The following is a 19,583-nucleotide window of genomic DNA, read 5'->3' as shown; positions in this document are numbered from 1 at the left end:
TTTAAAGTGACGAGTAGCGCGATAATCTGGGACAATGTTGGTTGTGCAAATGTTGCAGATACTCCTCAATCAGTGTGCAAATGGAGCAGATGCTACTCGGGCATGAGTGGCCAGTATTGGTCAACAACAGATATGCAAATAGTGCAGCCTGGCGAGACTACTACAGTGAGTGCACGAGTAATATGTACTTGGCCCCACAGAAATGTGACAACGAACTCAAGTCAAAAAATTGCCAGCATGTTGTAATGGAATTGTAGGTTAGGTGTTTAAGACGTTGATTGCAAGAGGGAAGAAGCTGTTGGAATGTCTACTAGTTCTAGTGTGCATTGATCGGTAGCGCCTACCTGAGGGAAGGAGCTGGAAGAGCTGGTGACCGGGGTGCGGAGGGTCAGAGAGGATTTTGCACGCCCTTGTCTTAGTTCTGGCAGCGTGCAAGTCCTCAATGGTGGGTGGGGGGGGGTACCGACAATCCTTTCAGCAGTTTTGATTGTCCGTTGCAGTCGGAGTTTGTCCTTTTATGTAGCAGCACCAAACCAGACTGTGATGGAAGAACACAGGACTGAGTCGATGACCGCTGTGTAGAACTGTCTCAGCAGCTCCGGTGGCAGGCTGTGCTTTCTCAGAAGCCGCAGGAAGTACATCCTCTGCTGGGCCTGTTTGAGGATGGAGTTGATGTTGGTCGCCCACTTCAGGTCCTGAGAGACTGTAATTCCCAGGAACTTGAAGGTCTCGACGGTTGACACAAGGCAGCTGGACAACATGAGGGGCAGCTGTGGCGAAGGATGCCTCCTGAAGTCCAGGATCATCTCTACAGTCTTGAGCGTGTTCAGCTCCAGGTTGTGTCGGCCGCACCACAGCTCCAGCCGCTCCGCTTCCTGTCGATATGCAGACTCGTCACCGTCCTTGATGAGGCCGATGACAGTGGTGTCATCTGCAAACTTCAGAAGTTTGACAGTCGGGTTCGCTGAGGTGCAGAGAGAGAAGAGCAGCGGAGAGAGGACACAACCTTGGGGCGCCCCAGTGCTGATGCTGCGTGTGGATGAGGTGGCTGCCCGTCAGAAAGCTGTAAATCCACTGGCAGATGGCAGGTGAGACGAACAGGATCCTCGCGTAGGTCCCTGCACTGTCGAGGTGTTCTAGGATGAAGTGCAGTCCCATGTTGACTGCATCATCCGCAGACCTGTTCGCTTGGTAAGCAAACTGCAGGGGGTCCAGCAGGGGACCTGTGACACTCTTGAGGTGGTCCAGCACGAGACGTTCAAAGGACTTCATGACCACAGATGTCAAAGCGACAGGTCTGTAGTCATTTAGACCCGGGATTGCAGGTTTCTTGGGGACTGGAATGATGGTGGAGCGTTTGAAACAGGATGGAACTTCGCACAGTTCCAGAGATCTATTGAAGATCTGAGTGAAGACTGGAGCGAGCTGGTCCGCGCAGACTTTGAGGCAGGATGGGGACACATTTGATGTGCTGCTTGTATTTAGGGAGTTCGTGGTTGAGTTTAGCTTTGTTAAAGTCCCCGAGAATAATTAGGGGTGAGTCCGGGTGTCAAAACACCCGTCAAAGCAAGGTCATAAGTTACATGACGTCACTTGACCATAACAAACCCCCTAAAGGTCAAAGGTCAAAGCCAACATGACCTGTCAAGAGTTTAATGAAAGGGGCCCTTTCTTGTTTTTTTTCATGAAAATCATTCATCCATCTTCTAGGGTGTGTAATTGTCATCTATCCCAGCTGACTTTGGGCGATAGGCAGCGTACACCCTTGATTGATTGCCAACCAATTATCCATCCTTCCATCCATTTTCTACCGCTTATCCGAGGTCGGGTCGTGGGGGGAGTAGCTTTAGCAGGGACGCCCAGACTTCCCTCTCCCCAGCCACTTCCTCCAGCTCTTCCGAGGGGATCCCGAGGCGTTCCCAGGCCAGCCAAAAGATGTAGTCTCTCCAGCGTGTCCTGGGTTGTCCCCGGGGTCTCTTCCCAGTGGGGACGTGCCTGGAACGCCTCACCGGGGAGGCGTCCGTGAGGCATCAGAATGCCCCAGCCACCTCATCTGACTCCTCTCAAAGCGGAGGAGCAGCGGCTTAACTCTGATTATCCTCCCGGATAACCGAGCTTCTCACCCACCCTATCTCTAAGGGTGTGCCCGGACACCGTGCGGAGGAAACTAATTTCGGCTGCTTGTATCCGGGATCTTGTTCTTTCGGTCACGACCCACAATACAAAGTCTGCACCACTGCAGACGCTGCACCGATCCGCCTGTCAATCTCCCGTTCCATTCTTCCCTCACTTGTGAACAAGACCCCAAGATACTTAAACTCCCCCACTTGGGGCAGGATCTCATCCCCGACCTGGAAAGGGCGCGCCACCCTTTTCCGACTGAGGACCATGGTCTCAGATTTGGAGGTGCGTATTCTCATTCCAGCCGCTTCACATACTGCTGCGAACTCCTCCAGTGAGAGTTGGAGATCATGGCCTGGTGAAGCCAACAGAACCACATCATCTGCAAAAAGCAGAGATGCAATACTGAGGCCACCAAACCGGACCCCCTCTACGCCTCGGCTGCGCCTTGAAATTCTGTCCATAAAAGATATGCACAGAATCGGTGACAAAGGGCAGCCTTCGCGGAGTCCAACCCTCACCGGAAACGAGTCCGACTTACTGCCGGATATGCGGGCCAAACTCTGAATCCGGTCGTACAGCGAGCGAACACCCCGTATCAGGGGGTTAGGTACCCCATACTCCCGAAGCAGCCCTCACAGGACCCCCCAAGGGACACGGTCGAACACCTTCTCCAAGTCCACAAAACACATGTAGACCGGTTGGGCGAACTCCCATGCACCCTCGAGGATCCTGCCGAGGGTGTAGAGTGTCAGAATAAAAGTATACAAGTTATCTCATGTTTACTAATCCTATTTCAAAGCATGCATTTAGCAGTATAATGTTGATTGAGTATAATGTTGATTGTATCATGTGTATTGAAGTTGTCTGTGAGTCTGTTTACAGGTTGCTGCTATGTGCTCCCCCAACTTTATAGCAGCAACAGCTGTGTAACTAGGAACCGCCCTAAGAAAATAAAAAGAGAGGGCTCGACAGAGTTTGTTCAGAGCGGTAGGAGTTTGTAACTGCGAACAACTCTTAATCGTTCTCCTCGTGAGTATAAAAACCATCTCGTCTTTCTTTCTTGTTTATTGTTTATTAAATGTTCTAGGTTGATTCAACCTGACATAGAGCTGGTCCACTGTTCCACGGCCAGGACGAAAACCACACTGCTCTTCCTGAATCTGAGATTTGACTTCCCGACGGACCCTCCTTTCCAGCACCCCTGAATAGACCTTACCAGGGAGGCTGAGGAGTGTGATCCCCCTGTAGTTGGAAAACACCCTCCGGTCCCCCAAGGGTGACCACCACCCCAGTCTGCCAACCCAGAGGCACTGTCCCCTATGTCCACACGATGTTGCAGAGGTGTGTCAACCAGGATAGCCCCACAACATCCAGAGCCTTTAGGCACTCTGGGCGAATCTCATCCTTGGCCTTGCCACCGAGGAGCTTTTTAACCACCTCGGTCACCTCAACCCAAGAGATAGGAGAGCCCGGACTCTGCTTCCTCATGGGAACGCGTGTCGGTGGAATTGAGGAGGTCTTCAACGTATTGTCCCCACCGGCTCACAACGTCCCGAGTCGAGGTCAGCAGCGCCCCATCCCCACTATACACATTGTTGGTGGTGCACTGCTTCCCCCTCCTGAGACGCCGGATGGTGGACCAGAATTTCCTCGAAGCTGTCCGGAAGTCTTTCGCCATGGCCTCACCGAATTCCTCCCATGCCCGGGTTTTTGCATCAGTGACCACCAAAGATGCATTCTGCTTGGCTAGCCGGTACCCATCAGCTGCCTCAGGAGTCCCATAGGCCAAAAAGGCCCAATAGGAGTGCTTCTTCAGCTTGACGACATCCCTCACTGTTGGTGTCGACCAACAGGTGCAGGGATTTCCGCCACAACAGGCACTGACCACCTTATGACCACAGCTCCAGTCAGCCGCCTCAGCAATGGGGGAGCAGAACATGGTCCACTCGGACCTGATGTCCCCCGCCTCCCCGGAACACAAGTGAAATTCTGTCGGAGGTGGGAGTTGAAACTCCTTCTGACAGGGGATTCTACCTGACCTTCCCAGCAGACCCTCACAATACGTTTGGGCCTGCCACGTTGGACCCGCATCTTCCCCAACCATCGGAGCCAACTCACTACCAGGTGGTGATCAGTTGACAGCTCCGCCCCTCTCTTTACCAGAGGGTCCAAGACATGCGGCCGCAAGTCCGATGACACGACCACAAAGTCGATCATCGAACGGCGACCTAGGGTGTCCTGGTGCCAAGTGCACGTGTGGACACCCTTATGCTCGAACATGGTGTTCGTAATGGAAAATCCGTGATGAGCACAGAAGTCCAATAACAGAACACCGCTCGGGTTCTCATCGGGGGGCGTTCCTCCCAATCATGCCCACGTGAGCATTGAAGTCCCCCAGTAGAACGATGGAGTCCCCAGTGGGAGCGCTCTCCAGCACCCCCTCCAAGGACTCCAAGAAGGGTGGGTACTTTGAACTGCTGTTTGGTGGATAGGCACAAACAACAGTCAGGACCCGTCCTCCCACCCGAAGGCAGAGGGAGGCTACCCTCTCGTCCACCAGGGTGAACCCCAACGTACAGACGCCGAGCCGGGGGGCAATAAGTATACCCACACCTGCTCGGTGACCTCAACCAGAGTGGAAGAGAGTCCAACCCCTTTCGAGAGAACTGGTACCAGAGCCCAAGCTGTGTTTGGAGGCGAGTCCAACTATATCTAGTCAGAACTTCTCGAGCTCACACACCAGCTCAGGCTTCTTCCCTGAAGAAGGATCGCCAAGGTCCCTGCCTTCGGCCAGCCCGCACTGCACTCGACCCCTATGGCCCCTCCCACAGGTGGTGAGCCCATGGGAAGGGGGACCCACGTTACCCTTTCGTGCGGTGCCCGCCCTGACCCCATGGGTGCGGGCCCACAAGGACACACAAACCCCTCCACCACGATAAGGTAATGGCTTATATAGGGGGGCCAACCAATTACAGGGCACAAATAGTGTGTGTGAATGAATGTCTATTTGTGCCAACCAATTACAGGGCACATACAGACAAACATTCACACTCTCATTCACACCTAAGGAAAATTCAGAATCTTCAATTAAACTCACATGCATGTTTTTGTAATGTGGGAGGAAACCGGAGTACCCGCAGAAAAAACACACGACCATGAGAACAACATGTAAACTCCCCACAGAGGGGCCAAAGCCCAGATTTGAACCCATAACCTCAGAACTATGAGATGACATGACATGAAAACCCACACTTAAAAAGTAAAACTACAGCAAATGTCAAATGCATACACTATTTTTTATTGCAAATCAGACTGAGTGTCAATATTTCTGAGTCATTTGTCTAACACACACACACACAAATAAAAATAGCAAAATAAATACAATGAACTGTGGCAGTATAGCGGAATTTATTAACTCAACATTGGCTTTGAAATTTTTGTTGGTTTCGATGACAGATTTATACTTATCCTTGTTTACGTTTTGATTCTTTATTGTTCTGGGTCACATATTGTGAACTAAAATAATCATTATTGCTAATCTAAATCTCTATTCTTGCACTGGGTATCTATTAGCTTTCATCTCCATCTTGCACACAAACTCTCCAATCAGAGATACAGTGCTTCTCCAACTCAAACTCCTTGCCCTTCCCAAACGTCTCCACCTTGTGCAACATGATCGGAAGCTTTGCAAGTAGTATTCTCACATGAAGCCATGCCACCATTGTCAGAGCAAGGCAAAGGCGTGCCCTCTGCCACTTTTTTTTCAAAATGCACATGTTTGGCTTGTCCACTGGCCAGCGATTTCAGCAGGATCTGCTTTTCAGCTAGGCGGAGCTGGATTGCCACACGAGCATGAGGCGATAGGTCAGGTTGCTGTAGCAGGTTACTGTCCTCCTGAAATACATAATGCAGAAGTCATCAATAGACAAAGGCATTCAAATGTTAAGAAAAGGTACCCTGTATTGCATATTTAAAAAATCATTCTGACCTCAGATGTAGTCTTATAGTTTTTGAGCAGCAGCGTGACTCTGGTCTCCAGAAAAGTCCACAATTTGATTTCATTCTCCCAGCTAACTGGGTAATCAAGGTTGCTCAGGTTTAAGATCTTATTGATGGAGTCTCCCACAAGGTAGTCTTTCAGTTCTTCTGTAATAAAACAAAATCAGAAGTCCAAGAGTAAAACTACTTTTAAAGAATGGAGGTCCACAAATAACACAGCAAGCAAGCAGGTTCAAAATTGGTTAGAATCTTCCTTTTCTGTGGGTGAATTTGCATGTTCGCCCTGTGATTGCACGTGTTCTCTCCACGTACTACAGCTTCTTCCAACGGGCCAAAGTCAAAGCCTTCGTGCTGTCGAAGAGTCTGCATATCGACAGGAAGTGGAGCAGTTGGAGCTTTGGTGCGGCTGACATAACCTGGAGCTGAACACGCTCAAGACTGGAGATGATTGTGGACTTCAGGATGCATCCTTCACCACAGCTGCCCCTCACACTGTCCAACTGCCCTGTGTCAACCGTCGAGACCTTTTAAGTTCCTGGGAACTACAGTCTCTGAGGACCTGAAGTGGGAGATCAACATCAACTCAATCCTCAAAAAGGCCCAGCTGAGGATGTATTTCCTGTAGTTTCTGAGGAACCACGGCCTGCCACAGGAGCTGTTGAGGCAGTTCTACACAGCAGTCATCGAATCAGTCCTGTGTTCATCCATCACAGTCTGGTTTGGTGCCGCTACAAAAAAGGACAAACTCCAACTGCAACAGACAATCACGACTGCTGGAAGAATCGTCTGTACCCCCCTACCCACCCTTGAAGACTTGCATGCTGCCAGAACTAAGACAAGAGCATGCAAAATCTTCTTGGACCCTCCACATCTTGGTCACCATCTCTTCCAGCTCCTTCCCTCAGGTAGGCGGTATCGATCAATGCAAACTAAACTTCCAACAGCTTCTTCCCGCTTGCCATTAAATTGCCAGTGGACTCTGCATCATTTTCACAACTGTAATTGTATCAGCATTACCACATTACCGGTAACATTTCATTGCTCAGTGATTCTCCGTAGTGTGGTTTTTTTTTATGTCTCAAAAGTACTTTTTGTTTATTGTCGTACTAGCGCGGCTCCAACTACTGGAGACAAATGTGTTTTTGACATACTTGGAAAATAAAAATGATTTTGATACTGAAAACAGCTGTTTATGACACGTAGGCTTCTCAATTAACCTAATTAACCCAAAAGACTGTCTCAAATTATGCCTTTGTTCCTGCTCGATGACACAGACACCCGGAAATCCACTACAAGAGAAACAAGGTGTAAGGTATTTTAAGCCTGGGCCTCAACCAAATGGAGAATCTTACAGTAGTACAATTTCAAATGACAGTTGCTAAAACGCTTCTGGTTGGTATGCTAAGCTACAGCAATTGAAAACACAAAGGCAAATCAAAAAGGATTTAACAGTGTTGCTTGTGAACAAGTACTATTTTGAAATAAGTCTGCTCAAAAATACTAACTGCTAATAATTGTTACACTAAAAGTTTTGAAAGGGAGTATCTCAAATGCCAACAGGCTAACATCCATCCGTCCATCCATTTTCTGTACTGCTTATCCTCAATAGGGTCGCGGGTGTGCCCAGTTATCTATCCCAGTTATCTTTGGGCGAGAGGCGGGGTACACCGTGAAACTGGTTGCCAGCCAATCGCAGCCAATTGCACTCACATTCACACCTACAGGCAATAGTACAGTATAAATGCTTGTTTATACTCGCGCTGACGTCACTGCGGCTGTCCTGCGTTTGCCTTTATACTCGAGCGCAACCCACACGCGCAGTTTTGAAAATGTACTGCAGTTCACCTCCAGTGTCGCTACGGCTGATATTGGCTAGGACACCACAGGGTGGAGTTTCCTCTGGATTTTTTTGGGCCATTTCCGGTAGCCGTTTTTACTTTCAGTAACAAGGAACAAAGCAACAACAATGGCGACCGTGGAACAGTGTCTGCTAGAACAAATGGACCTAGATGACCAGATGATACGTTTAATTATGCTGCAAAATCGATCGAGAAGTCGGCGGCGTTGATGGTATGTAGAACCAAGGGGCACGTTGAATACGTCATCAGAGCATGTGACTAAAACGGACCAATCACGAGAGATGAGGTCCGCGGCGTTAGAAGCGCAGCAACAATTTTTGCCGTGTGCGCGTCAAGCTACGCAGAGGGGCCGCGCGGGCCAATTCGTCGGTCACATGATGCAATGTGGGAGTATAAAGAGGCCTTAATAGTCTTCAATTAACCTACCATGCATTTTTTGGGGATGCGGGAGGAAACCATACTACGCGGAGAAATCCCACGCAGGCATTGGGTGAACATGCAAACTCCACACAGGCGAGGCCAGATTTGAACCAGGGTCCTCAGAACTGTGAGGCAGATGTGCTACAGGCTAACATTTTAGGCTAAAATCTGAATTTTACTTCCTGCTCTCGTACAATGCAGATGCTTTCCTTTTCCTTGCTTTACCTTTGTTTACATTCTTCTTTGTTGATAAGCAGCGACTCCTGGATATTTTTAAACCTGTTGGACTGTACTTTTTGTAGATAGTCAGTTGTTGCCATCTTCCAACATTTTTGATACCCCCTCACCATTACGTGAGCGTGGCCTGATAATTAGTACAAGCCAGCTATTAGCAACAAGACCAGCAACACGATGCCTCCCTTTTCCACTGAAGACTATCACAAACTGCTACAGAAGATTGCGGTCCTGAAAACGAAAATTCACATCCTTGAAGTCCATGTAGAGGTAAATGGACAGTCGGGGAATGTCTCAAAGCGGTGGGCACCCACTGGCTAACAGACAGCCGGTTTGTACCACAAAGAGGATGGGGACTGTGGAAACGGTAGTGGATCATCTAGCAGCGCTCCCTGAAATTTACTGACAGCATAGCCTAAGGATATGGGACAGCGTCCAAAAGGGAGGACAGAACACCAGCAGATTGCTGAGGTATCTGGTTGGCCTGCATTGAGTGTTTCTTCAACCCCGAGAGAGTGGCTGTGGACGGTGGCTAAAGCGAAGGGCAAAAAAAGAGGAAACAACCTAATGCAAAACAGACATCTGACTAATAAACAGATTTGAGCCATTTTTACAAGACCCTTGCAAAGAATGTTCATCCCCCACCACCACTGAAAGGTATAAAACTAAATCATACAAGACAAAAACAGCACACCAGATGGAGCTGTCAATGATGTGAAACCTTTTTGCAGCACGCAGAATGCTGAAGTAGTGTGTTTTACCAACGAAATGGTGTTTGTTAAATAAATTGTAGAAGTTATCATTTATTTGCTTAGCTTACATTAGTATAATGGACGATTTTAGATGTCTCGCCTTCAAAAGGAAGACTCAGCATCATCCGATGGAAGGGCGCCTGGACCAAGGACGTGATCGGATGTGGTCGGGTCGTGACAGGTGTTGGTCCAATATTATGTGTTGTGTCTTATTGCTTAGAATACTATGTCTGGGAAAAACCCTCTTATTATCAAATATTTTGTGTTGTGTCTTATTGCTTAGAACATTATGATTTGTAAATCCCTCCTATTTCAAATAAATGCAGGAGCGAGGGGGGAGATTGTTTAGAGCGTGTTGAGAGACTGTGATCTGAACAATCTCCCATACGCCCTCCACATGTGAAAAAGAAACCAGCGTCTTCATTCCTTTTGTGTCTATTTTTTATAATGTTGGGTAAAATAAATCCAACATTAAATTGGTCCTTCGAGCCGGATGTCAACACACCCGAGGATTCCAGTTGTGGAGCCGACTTCCAGTTAAGAGACCGTGGCCACGGCAAGTAAGACCCTTTACGGGACTGGTCTTCGTTCTCCTCAACTGGGATCTGAAGGTTGACGACAATCCACAGGATTGAAGACGAGTGGTGAGTTAAATTTAACAAAAAATTTTTAGGAAAAAAGGATTAAAGAGTGAGTGAATTGCGCGACGAAGAAGTCTGCGGCAGAATAAACCTTGTGTAATACTAGTCACTGACAAGTGGTCAGAAGGACGGCGGAGTCCGACAAATTCCGCGGGGACGGCTGGGTCCTGTACGTACTTAAATTCCGTGTTTCTGTGTTTCCGTGTGTTTATAAAAACTTTACTAATATCGTGTGTATGTGTAAAAGTATGAATGTATAAGACTGGATTGTAAGTGACAACTGGGTTTGGAAGCAAAGGCAAGAATTCTCCGCCCTGACTGGGGTAGAAGCTTGAGAATTACCAAAACTCAGACATTTATTGTCACCCTGTCATTTTTGAATAAAGTCAGTATTTAGGTCACTCTAGGTGCAAATGAACTGACTTCCAAATTCACAAAAATGGGAATAAATAACAGTAAACCGGATCTAAAAATAGACCTAACGTGTAAAGATTGGAAATATGTTCAACTACAAAACCATTCCAAAATAGAACATTTAAACACGTGGATAACCAAATACTGTTTCGCTGGCCAGCTAAATTAGCAAAAAATAGATCAACTTCAAAACGAAATAAAGTGTCGACACTAAAATGATATATCACAAATACAAAAAGATGGATTTGACGACTTACTCTTCTGGTTAAACATGGCGTCTAAAAGAGAAAAAGGAAGGGAGAATAAGAAACACTTAACAAATGAACAAAAAGAGCAGGAAGGTAGGCATAAAAATATGTTGTTTCAAAGACAGGAAGATGACGAGACAGGACCAATAATAAGAATTAGCGAGAAAAAGATAATTGAAGAAAGTTGTAAAAAAAATGAGGAAACAAAAGCATCAGCACCCTTGTACCCGGTTTTGCTACCTCATGAACTTCCTCCAACTCAAGAGTCAGAAACTCAACGAATTTTACGATCAGGAGGGGTACAAATGAATTGGTCTAAAACTATGGTAGAAACATTTTCTCCCATTCCCAAAATAACAAATATAACCTCAGACGAGGGAGACATGGATTTATATCCAATGATTGAGGTGGCAAATCCAAATATACAAGAGGACCAGAAAGAAACTATTTTGGTCTATAGGACCTGGACTAATGAGGATGTGAAAAAGGCCGTAGCCGGCATCACACCTTATCAACAACAGTTAAAAAATGCTTTACATGCGAATTTGAAAGAACACATTAACAGATGGGTAGATAAACATTGGATAAACCTAGCAACTGGCCCTCTGGAGGAATATGTTAATCATGCCCTCAACGCAGAAAGAGTGTTAGAAAAAAAAAAAAAGAGAAGATAGATGTCTTCCTCGACGAAGAAGCAGAAATATACTATCAAGGCAGAGAGAGAGATAATTTTAGAGGACGCGGCAGAGACCGTGGGAGAGTAAGATATGGTAGAAATCGAAATTATTATGATAATACCATCTGTTGGTGCTGTGGAAACAAAGGCCACATTGCACGTGACTGCCCTAAAAAAAATAATAATAAAAGAGAATACGGACAAACTACCGCATGACTAAGCCAGCCTGCTTCCCAACTCAACAAATCCTCTTGTGTAAACATTACAGAGAATGAGGAGGTGGATTTCAATTTACAGGACAAATTATTCAGAAATTGTTGCACCATTGTCAAAATTAATGTATGAAGACAACCTTAAAATGACATCACCTGTTTAATGGAGTACAGAGGCAGAAAAGGCCTTCTGTGACATTAAACAACATTTGGTGTCCAGTGCTGCGCTACGCCTTCCAAATTTAATGATAAAACATTCATTCAAATGGTAGATTGTAAAAGCTATTGCATGACCTCCGTACTTACACAACAATACGGTGATAAGCTAAGACCAATAGCTTATTTTTCAACTAAACTGGACAACGTAACGTGTGCATTACCACATTGTGTCAGAGCAGTTGTGGCAGCCTTGACGGCAGTAGAGAGCAGTTCACCCTTAAGGTCCCACATACAGTGTCTGCTCTCCTAGTGCAAACCAATATGGCGTTTTTATCACCTGCAAGACATTTATCTTGCATTGCCATCTTGCTGTCACAACCACATTTGACTGTTGAGCGATGCACAACCTTAAATCCAGCCACACTAATACCCTTACTTGATGAAGGCCATGATTGTCAGGAATTGGCTGAACAAGCTGCTGAATTAGTAGCATTAACCGAGGCATGCAAACTAATGATAAATAAAGATGGTACAATCTATACTGATAGCCAATATGAGTATTCCACAACAAGAACGTAATTATTGGGAAAAACAAAGTGAAAAACTACAAAATGAAATTTACATTAGCACAGAGAGGAAAAAAAAAAAAAAAAAACTATTCAAATGGGCTGCTATATTGAGCCATGCTGTCACGTCTCAACCGGAGGGATGGTGGCACAGATAAATTGACACTTTACAGCCCTAAAAAATAGCAGAAAGAAACACGTGGGTTCATTTAACACACTGTAAAAGAGTCATTTCAGCTGAGTACTCAAATTGGGAAGGTGAGCAAAAGTCTGATAACGGAGCGGGAGCAGATGTGTAGATTCTGAAAACGCTTGCTGGTCAGTGAAGAAAAAAGACACCAACCCTTTTAGTGAGAACTCAGCAGAAAGGCACACCCACGTTGGTTATGAGATTCGATAAGTTGTTATGTAGCAACTTTGGCTACTATGGTGTTGGTTTTGTTTTTGTGGTACATGGGACGTCCCAACCTAAATGATACAACCCATTTTTTTGATAGAAAATCACCTACCAACTGGACCAATATGACAAACCCAATAATAAAACATTTTGAATCATTAACTCGTGTCAAAAGGAGTACAGCTGATGATCAAAATTGTGGGCATGGCCTCCAAACGCGGCAAAAAGGTTTAATATTTTGTGCCCCCCAAAATCAAGCTGCTTTAATCATAATTCCATATGCGGCTCTCACCAATGATGCTCAAGAGAATGGGCAGAATTGGGGATTTAGATATGACTGGTATGCAACTATAGGCTTTGGATGGGAACACCTTATTGGTGAAACAGGTTATGATTGGTCCAGTTGGTCACAAAAGATAGCAAAAGGACATAGACAAAAAAGAGATTTATCCTGGCAGAGGCAAAATTAGCCAACATAAAACATACATCGACGCCATAGGTGTTCCTCGTGGGGTTCCTAATCAATACAAATTAGCTGACCAAGTTGCAGGAGGATTTGAATACTTCATATGCTGGTAGTGTACGATTAATAAAAATGTTGATAGGATAAACTACATCCACTTCAATGTACAGAGATTAGGAAATTGGACTCAGAGTGGGTTGGAAGCTGTGCATGAGCAGCTCAAGGCTACCTCTTTAATGACGTTCCAGAACCGCATAGCTGTCGACATGCTCCTCGCAAGAGAGGGAGGTGTTTGCGGTATGTTTGGAGAACAATGTTGTACATACATTCCAAACAATACTGCTTCGGATGGCAGCTTGACCAGAGCCATCGATGGTCTACGGACCCTCAATCACAAGATGAAGAACCACTCTGGGGTGGACACCTCCTTGTGGGACAGCTGGATGGACGTTTTTGGTAAATATAAAACCCTAATTTCACCAATATTGATATCAATTGCTGTTTTTGCAGCCATTCTGACATTATGTGGATGTTGTTGTATCCCATGCATTCGGGCATTAATCAGTAAATTAATCACCACAGCCATAACCCACATGAAGAACCGTATGGAGCTGATGTATCCATTACTGTATGATGATAATGATGATAATGATGATTTTGCTTTAACTTATTTGTTTCCTGATGCAGATGATTACGATGTTTAAACTACAACATTCATGTATGACAAGTTTACTCTGAGTGTAAATGTATTTGTTTCATAAAAATGATTCTAGAGTTAAAAATCGAAATGAAGTGACTGTAAAATGATATGAGAATTTTGCAAATACATGATAAACAGGAGGGAAATGTTAAATAAATTGTAGAAGTTATCATTTATTTGCTTAGCTTGCATTAGTATAATGGACGATTTTAGATGTCTCGCCTTCAAAAAGAAGACTCAGCATCATCCGATGGAAGGGCGCCTGGACCAAGGACGTGATCGGATGTGGTCGGGTCGTGACAGGTGTTGGTCCAATATTATGTGTTGTGTCTTATTGCTTAGAATACTATATCTGGGAAAAACCCTCTTATTATCAAATATTTTGTGTTGTGTCTTATTGCTTAGAACATTATGATTTGTAAATCCCTCCTATTTCAAATAAATGCAGGAGCGAGGGGGGAGATTGTTTAGAGCGTGTTGAGAGACTGTGATCTGAACAATCTCCCATACGCCCTCATGAGAAAAAGAAACCAGCGTCTTCATTCCTTTGTGTCTATTTTGTATAATGTTGGGTAAGATAAATCCAACAGTGTTCATGAAATATTAAAACATTTATCCTTGGTTAAACATCAAGTGAGAGTTCACGGGTTGCAGTACTCTCAAATGCCAGTGGGTGGTGCCTTGCGTGCACGTTTGGATATTAAGAAAATAGTTTGTTGCTGTATTTACATCCCATCGTCAATCGGTCACTTTTGGGCTGTTGTGAGTTCAAACGAAGAAAGGACTCTTTGATGACTGTAAACCAAGATTTCGAGGGGACCTGCTAATTAATTAAGGGTTAGTCGGGCCTATCAGGGGCGTAGACCGAATAATTTTAATTAAGCCGAGGGGTCCCAAATGTGGGAGAATTGCATCTATTGTTAAATTGTCCAGAAAGGGAGCAATTTCATATAGCCTGTCGTTCATCAACATGTTAGCAATCTGTGTGTGAGCATAAACCGTTAGGAGCACATATGACAGCGTTTTTATGGCCTGCCTATTTTGGTTTAAAGATACACAGCAGATGTCAAGTACTAAAATGGCTACTTTTAGCATGTTGCTGAGCAACCAGGAATTGGTTACTTTGTTAGCCATTCGTTGTGTGGTGGGGATTTTGGACTGCCATTCCCGAAGTTGTGTCTCGATAGTAACCGATGGGTCGCTGTCGATGTGTTTTTTATTTTGGTCGTTATGGTATCAGTTTGCGGTGGAGCAACGCGTTCGGTTTCACCTGTGTCTTGGCTGAACATATACGTTGGCGGACTTGGTGTAGCGAGGAGGTTACTGAGGTTGGACCTGCTTGACCAGTCCGGTTTCCATGTGTTGACCATCCTTCGTTTTGTGCATGGTGCATCGTGGGCGGAGTCTCGTGTGACCCCTTTTTCGCTCCATGGGGCTCCGAGTGGCTGAGGAGTGAGCTCCACGGGGTCACAAGACCAAAAGTAGAGTAAAATGTAGATCAGCATGTGCAAAGCGAAGGAGAAACGAGAGTTAAGCTTGCGCAGCGCGCAGAAAGCAAGAATTGAAAGAGTGGCCGCCAAGGCGAGCCACAGAAAGATCAAACGAAAAGCAGGCAACTTCAACATCATCATCATCATCATCAGCTCATAATATGCGACTCAGAGGGCACAGTTTTGCATCTCACAAAAGCTTGGAAGAATGGTCAGTGTCGCGAGAGCGACCACTGGTGGATATCTTCAGCGTTACCGGTGTGCACCCCCATTTTGTCAAGCTGTCATCTGGCTGCGATTTTGGTAGAGGCGCTGCATCCAGGAGGCTCAAAGCATACCACTGGGAGGATTCTCTAGTGTGTTCTGGCAGTCTCAGGGGTCGCCGCACCTGTGCATAAATCCCGCGCCTAGTATAGTCAATTATTGGCATGAAACGACTTAGCAGATCTTGTCCAATGAGCAAAGGTACTGACTTGACAGGTGACACGAACACAGGATGAATTATGGAATGTGGGCCTGTTGTCCAATGTAACCACATGAGTGAGTTCAATTGGGTGTTCATCAAGGTGAGGGGGTTAATTGTCATTTCGCAGTGTTGGAGGTTGAGTGTATGGCTTTCCTGCTGTAATTTGGCACGCAGTAAGTCAAGCACGTCCTCGGACATGACCGTGATGTCTGCTGCAGTATTCACGAGTCCGTGATATTGGAATGTGCGTTCAAGCGTGGTTGTCAAGTAAAATTTCCCTGACGTGTCATTAACAGTGAGCTTACCTCGAAGACGTCAAAATGGCTGCTTGTCTTTTTTGATTCAGTGATTCAAAGGTCATTGTCAGAGACTGTCGAGACTTAATTGTCCAACTGGGTTTTGGTCCACGAATTTTGATTTTAGTAACGGGTGGTACCTGGTCATTGCAGTGGTCGGTCATGTGTTTGCCCACGGTCTATTGGACGGGACACTTGTCATTGCTAATTGGATCATCAGCCGTCAGAGACGTCGGAGTCAGAACAGACCCTCACAGTGGGATGGCCGGGCTCGGGGGGTGGCCTCCAAGCAGGGGCACAGGCTTTCGTGGGTCTCGCTTCATATTATTCGCCAAGCTGCGGATGATCTTAACAATAGTATGTGCAGCAGCACCCAATTCTTTGTTAGCTTTGTTAGCGACCCCTTGTGGGGTTGCGAAGGAGGATGCCTGACTTTTGGACTTGTCGCGTTCGTCAGTAGCTTGCTAGCGGTTAGGTGGCTAACAGCTAACTCGAGGAGGAGGGGGTCGGAGGTTACATAATGACGCAAACGTCCATGAGGTGGCAGTCGAGCGCACAGACCAACCGAGGAAGAGCCAGGCTGCAACCTCACAATGACGTCACGTGGAACACAAAGATGTCGAACTACGGAAACCTCTAAGTCTTAAGTGACTGACCACATGGCGACCTCGTGGCGCCAATACACAAAGCAAAAAGAGAAAATGGCGGCCGCCACAGACGCCACGTGTTTTCCCCACACAAAAGAGTTAACACTCTAGTTTTACTGAGAGGCTAATCTTAGTTTTCTCACGTTTACAAGCACTACAACGCTGTGTCTACGGTAACGGAATACATAGATGTCGGACCATGCCCTACCCAAGATGTCGGGCAATGTCTAGATCTTATTGAAAATATCTTGTATTTTTGTGTGTTCTGAATTTAACAAACTTGTAATCTCCTCACACGGGGGCACCAATATGTAGCGTATATGAGTTGAATCAAAATATAATTAATTTAGGAGAGAAAAATTAAGCCGGAACCGATGCCTGCGTTACTTCCGGTTTGGGGCAATTTTAAGTTTGTTAAAATCAAACTATTTTATCTAGTAAAGGGGAACCACGTCACTTTTTATATGTATAAAATTTAAGGAAAGTGACGAGAAACTTTTTCAGAATCAGAATCATCTTTATTTGTATGTCCAAAACACAAGGAATTTGTCTCCGGTAGTTGGAGCCGCTCTAGTACAACAGACAGTCAATTTACAAAACACTTTGGAGACATAAAGACACTGACAAAAAACAATTGTGCAAAAAGATGCAGAGTCCTCTAGCACTTAGAGCAGTTCGAATGACTAATATTGCAATAGTCCGGTGCAATGACCATAGTGCAAAGGGCGCTGAGACTTCAAGGAGTGTATGCGGTTTAAAGTGAAGAGTAGTGCGATAATCTGGGACAATGTTGGTTGTGCAAATGTTACAGATACTCCTCAATCAGTGTGCAAATGGAGCAGATGCTACTCTGGCATGAGTGGCCAGTATATGCAAATAGTGCAGCATGGCGAGACAACTACAGTGAGTGCACGAGTAATACATAATTGGCCCCACAGAAATGTGACAACGAACTCAAGTCAAAAAATTGCCAGCTTGTTGTAATGGAATTATAGGTTAGGTGTTTAAGAAGTTGATCGCAAGAGGGAAGAAGCTGTTGGAATGTCTACTAGTTCTAGTTTGCATTGATCGGTAGCGCCTACCTGAGGGAAGGAGCTGGAAGAGCTGGTGAACGGGGTGCGGAGGGTCCGAGAGGATTTTGCACGCCCTTGTCTTAGTTCTGGCAGCGTGCAAGTCCTCAATGGTGGGTAGGGGGGTACCGACAATCCTTTCAGCAGTTTTGATTGTCTGTTGCAGTCGGAGTTTGTCCTTTTTTGTAGCAGCACCAAACCAGACTGTGATGGAAGAACACAGGACTGATTCGATGACCGCTGTGTAGAACTGCCTCAGCAGCTCCCGTGGCAGGCCATGCTTTCTCAGAAGCCACAGGAAGTACATCCTCTGCTGGGCCTTTTTGAGGAAGGAGTTGATGTTGGTCGCCCACTTCAGGTCCTGAGAGATTGTAATTCCCAGGAACTTGAAGGTCTCGACGGTTGACACAAGGCAGCTGGACAACGTGAGGGGCAGCTGTGGCGAAGGATGCCTCCTGAAGTCCAGGATCATCTCTACAGTCTTGAGCGTGTTCAGCTCCAGGTTGTGTCGGCCGCACCACAGCTCCAGCCGCTCCGCTTCCTGTCGATATGCAGACTCGTCACCGTCCTTGATGAGGCCGATGACAGTGGTGTCATCTGCAAACTTCAGGAGTTTGACAGTCGGGTTCGCTGAGGTGCAGTCGTTCGTGTAGAGAGAGAAGAGCAGCGGAGAGAGGACACAACCTTGGGGCGCCCCAGTGCTGATCCTGCGTGTGGATGAGGTGGCTGTTTTCACTGTAGGCTTCGCGAATTTAAGTTCTTGCCTGTACGTCGGTATTAAGTGAATTAAGCAGTGATCAGACGAGCCCAGGGCTGCACCAGGTATTGCACAGTATGCGTTTTTTACCGTAGTGTAGCAGTGGTCTAAAGTGTTATTTTCCCTGGTAGGACAGTCGATGTGCTGCACGAGGTATAGCACGGTATGCGTTTTTTACCGTAGTGTAGCAGTGGTCTAAAGTATTATTTTCCCTGGTAGGACAGTCGATGTGCTGCTTGTATTTAGGGAGTTCGTGGTTGAGTTTAGCTTTGTTAAACTTTTTATCAGTTTCGTAATCTGAAGGTTGCTACATTTTATGAAATTTTGAGTTCTAGATGACAGAGGCTTACTTAAACTCAGAACACACACAAAATACAACCAAGAGTGGAATTCTATGGTATATTTAATGACATCGACAAGGGTTCTAGAAGGAAACACACAAAGGGGGCTAACTAAAGAAAATAACTAATAATGGCAAAATGAAGGAAAATAGGCGTACGAAAAGGAAAATAGAACATCGTGTGATGGACTAAAGTGGAAAATGCGAGCGTTTAATGCGTCCATTCCGGACGCGAGAGAGAGGAGGACAGGAGAGAGGACAAAATTGAGATTTTGTCTGAAGCTAGTAATTTCCCCAAAATTATTAGGCACTAATATTGGCAGCCTGGCAAACGTTTGCCGTGTCTACTCACAAGCTTAGGTGCAAGCTGTTGGGTGGTTGTCTCTCTCTGCACTGCTCAGAGACATGGCCAAGGTAAGAAAAGCCGGAAAAATAGGCCAGCACTGAACAAGACATCAGCCGAAGGGTCTAGACTCAGCCAAGATATATCTGAAGACAGATTTCTCAATGGTTTTATGGACTGATAGTGAGAGTGACTCTTAATGGACCAGATGGTAGGATCCGTGGCTAGATAGCTAATGGGCACAGATCTCCACTTCGACTCAGACGCCAGCAAAGTGGAGGTAGGCTACTGGTATGGGCTGGTTTTATTA

General features: G+C 45.9%; 1 protein-coding gene across 1 annotated transcript in view; it reads right to left on the bottom strand.

Annotated features, from left to right (window-relative positions):
• Nucleotides 1-5,401: 5,401 nt before the first annotated feature.
• Nucleotides 5,402-19,583, bottom strand: part of setd3 (SET domain containing 3, actin histidine methyltransferase) — a 119,323-nt gene continuing 105,141 nt past the window's right edge. The window contains 3 exon segments of the mRNA XM_061794983.1: nt 5,402-5,813; nt 5,815-6,018; nt 6,113-6,270. Of these exon segments, the coding sequence (XP_061650967.1) occupies nt 5,694-5,813; nt 5,815-6,018; nt 6,113-6,270 (482 nt within the window). The 3' untranslated portion in view covers nt 5,402-5,693.

Source organism: Phyllopteryx taeniolatus, chromosome 13 (assembly GCF_024500385.1).
Source record: "Phyllopteryx taeniolatus isolate TA_2022b chromosome 13, UOR_Ptae_1.2, whole genome shotgun sequence".
NCBI classification, from domain to species: Eukaryota; Metazoa; Chordata; class Actinopteri; order Syngnathiformes; family Syngnathidae; genus Phyllopteryx; species Phyllopteryx taeniolatus.
The sequence above is the reverse complement of the archived record's forward strand: the minus strand, read 5'-3'. Positions and strand labels throughout refer to the sequence as shown.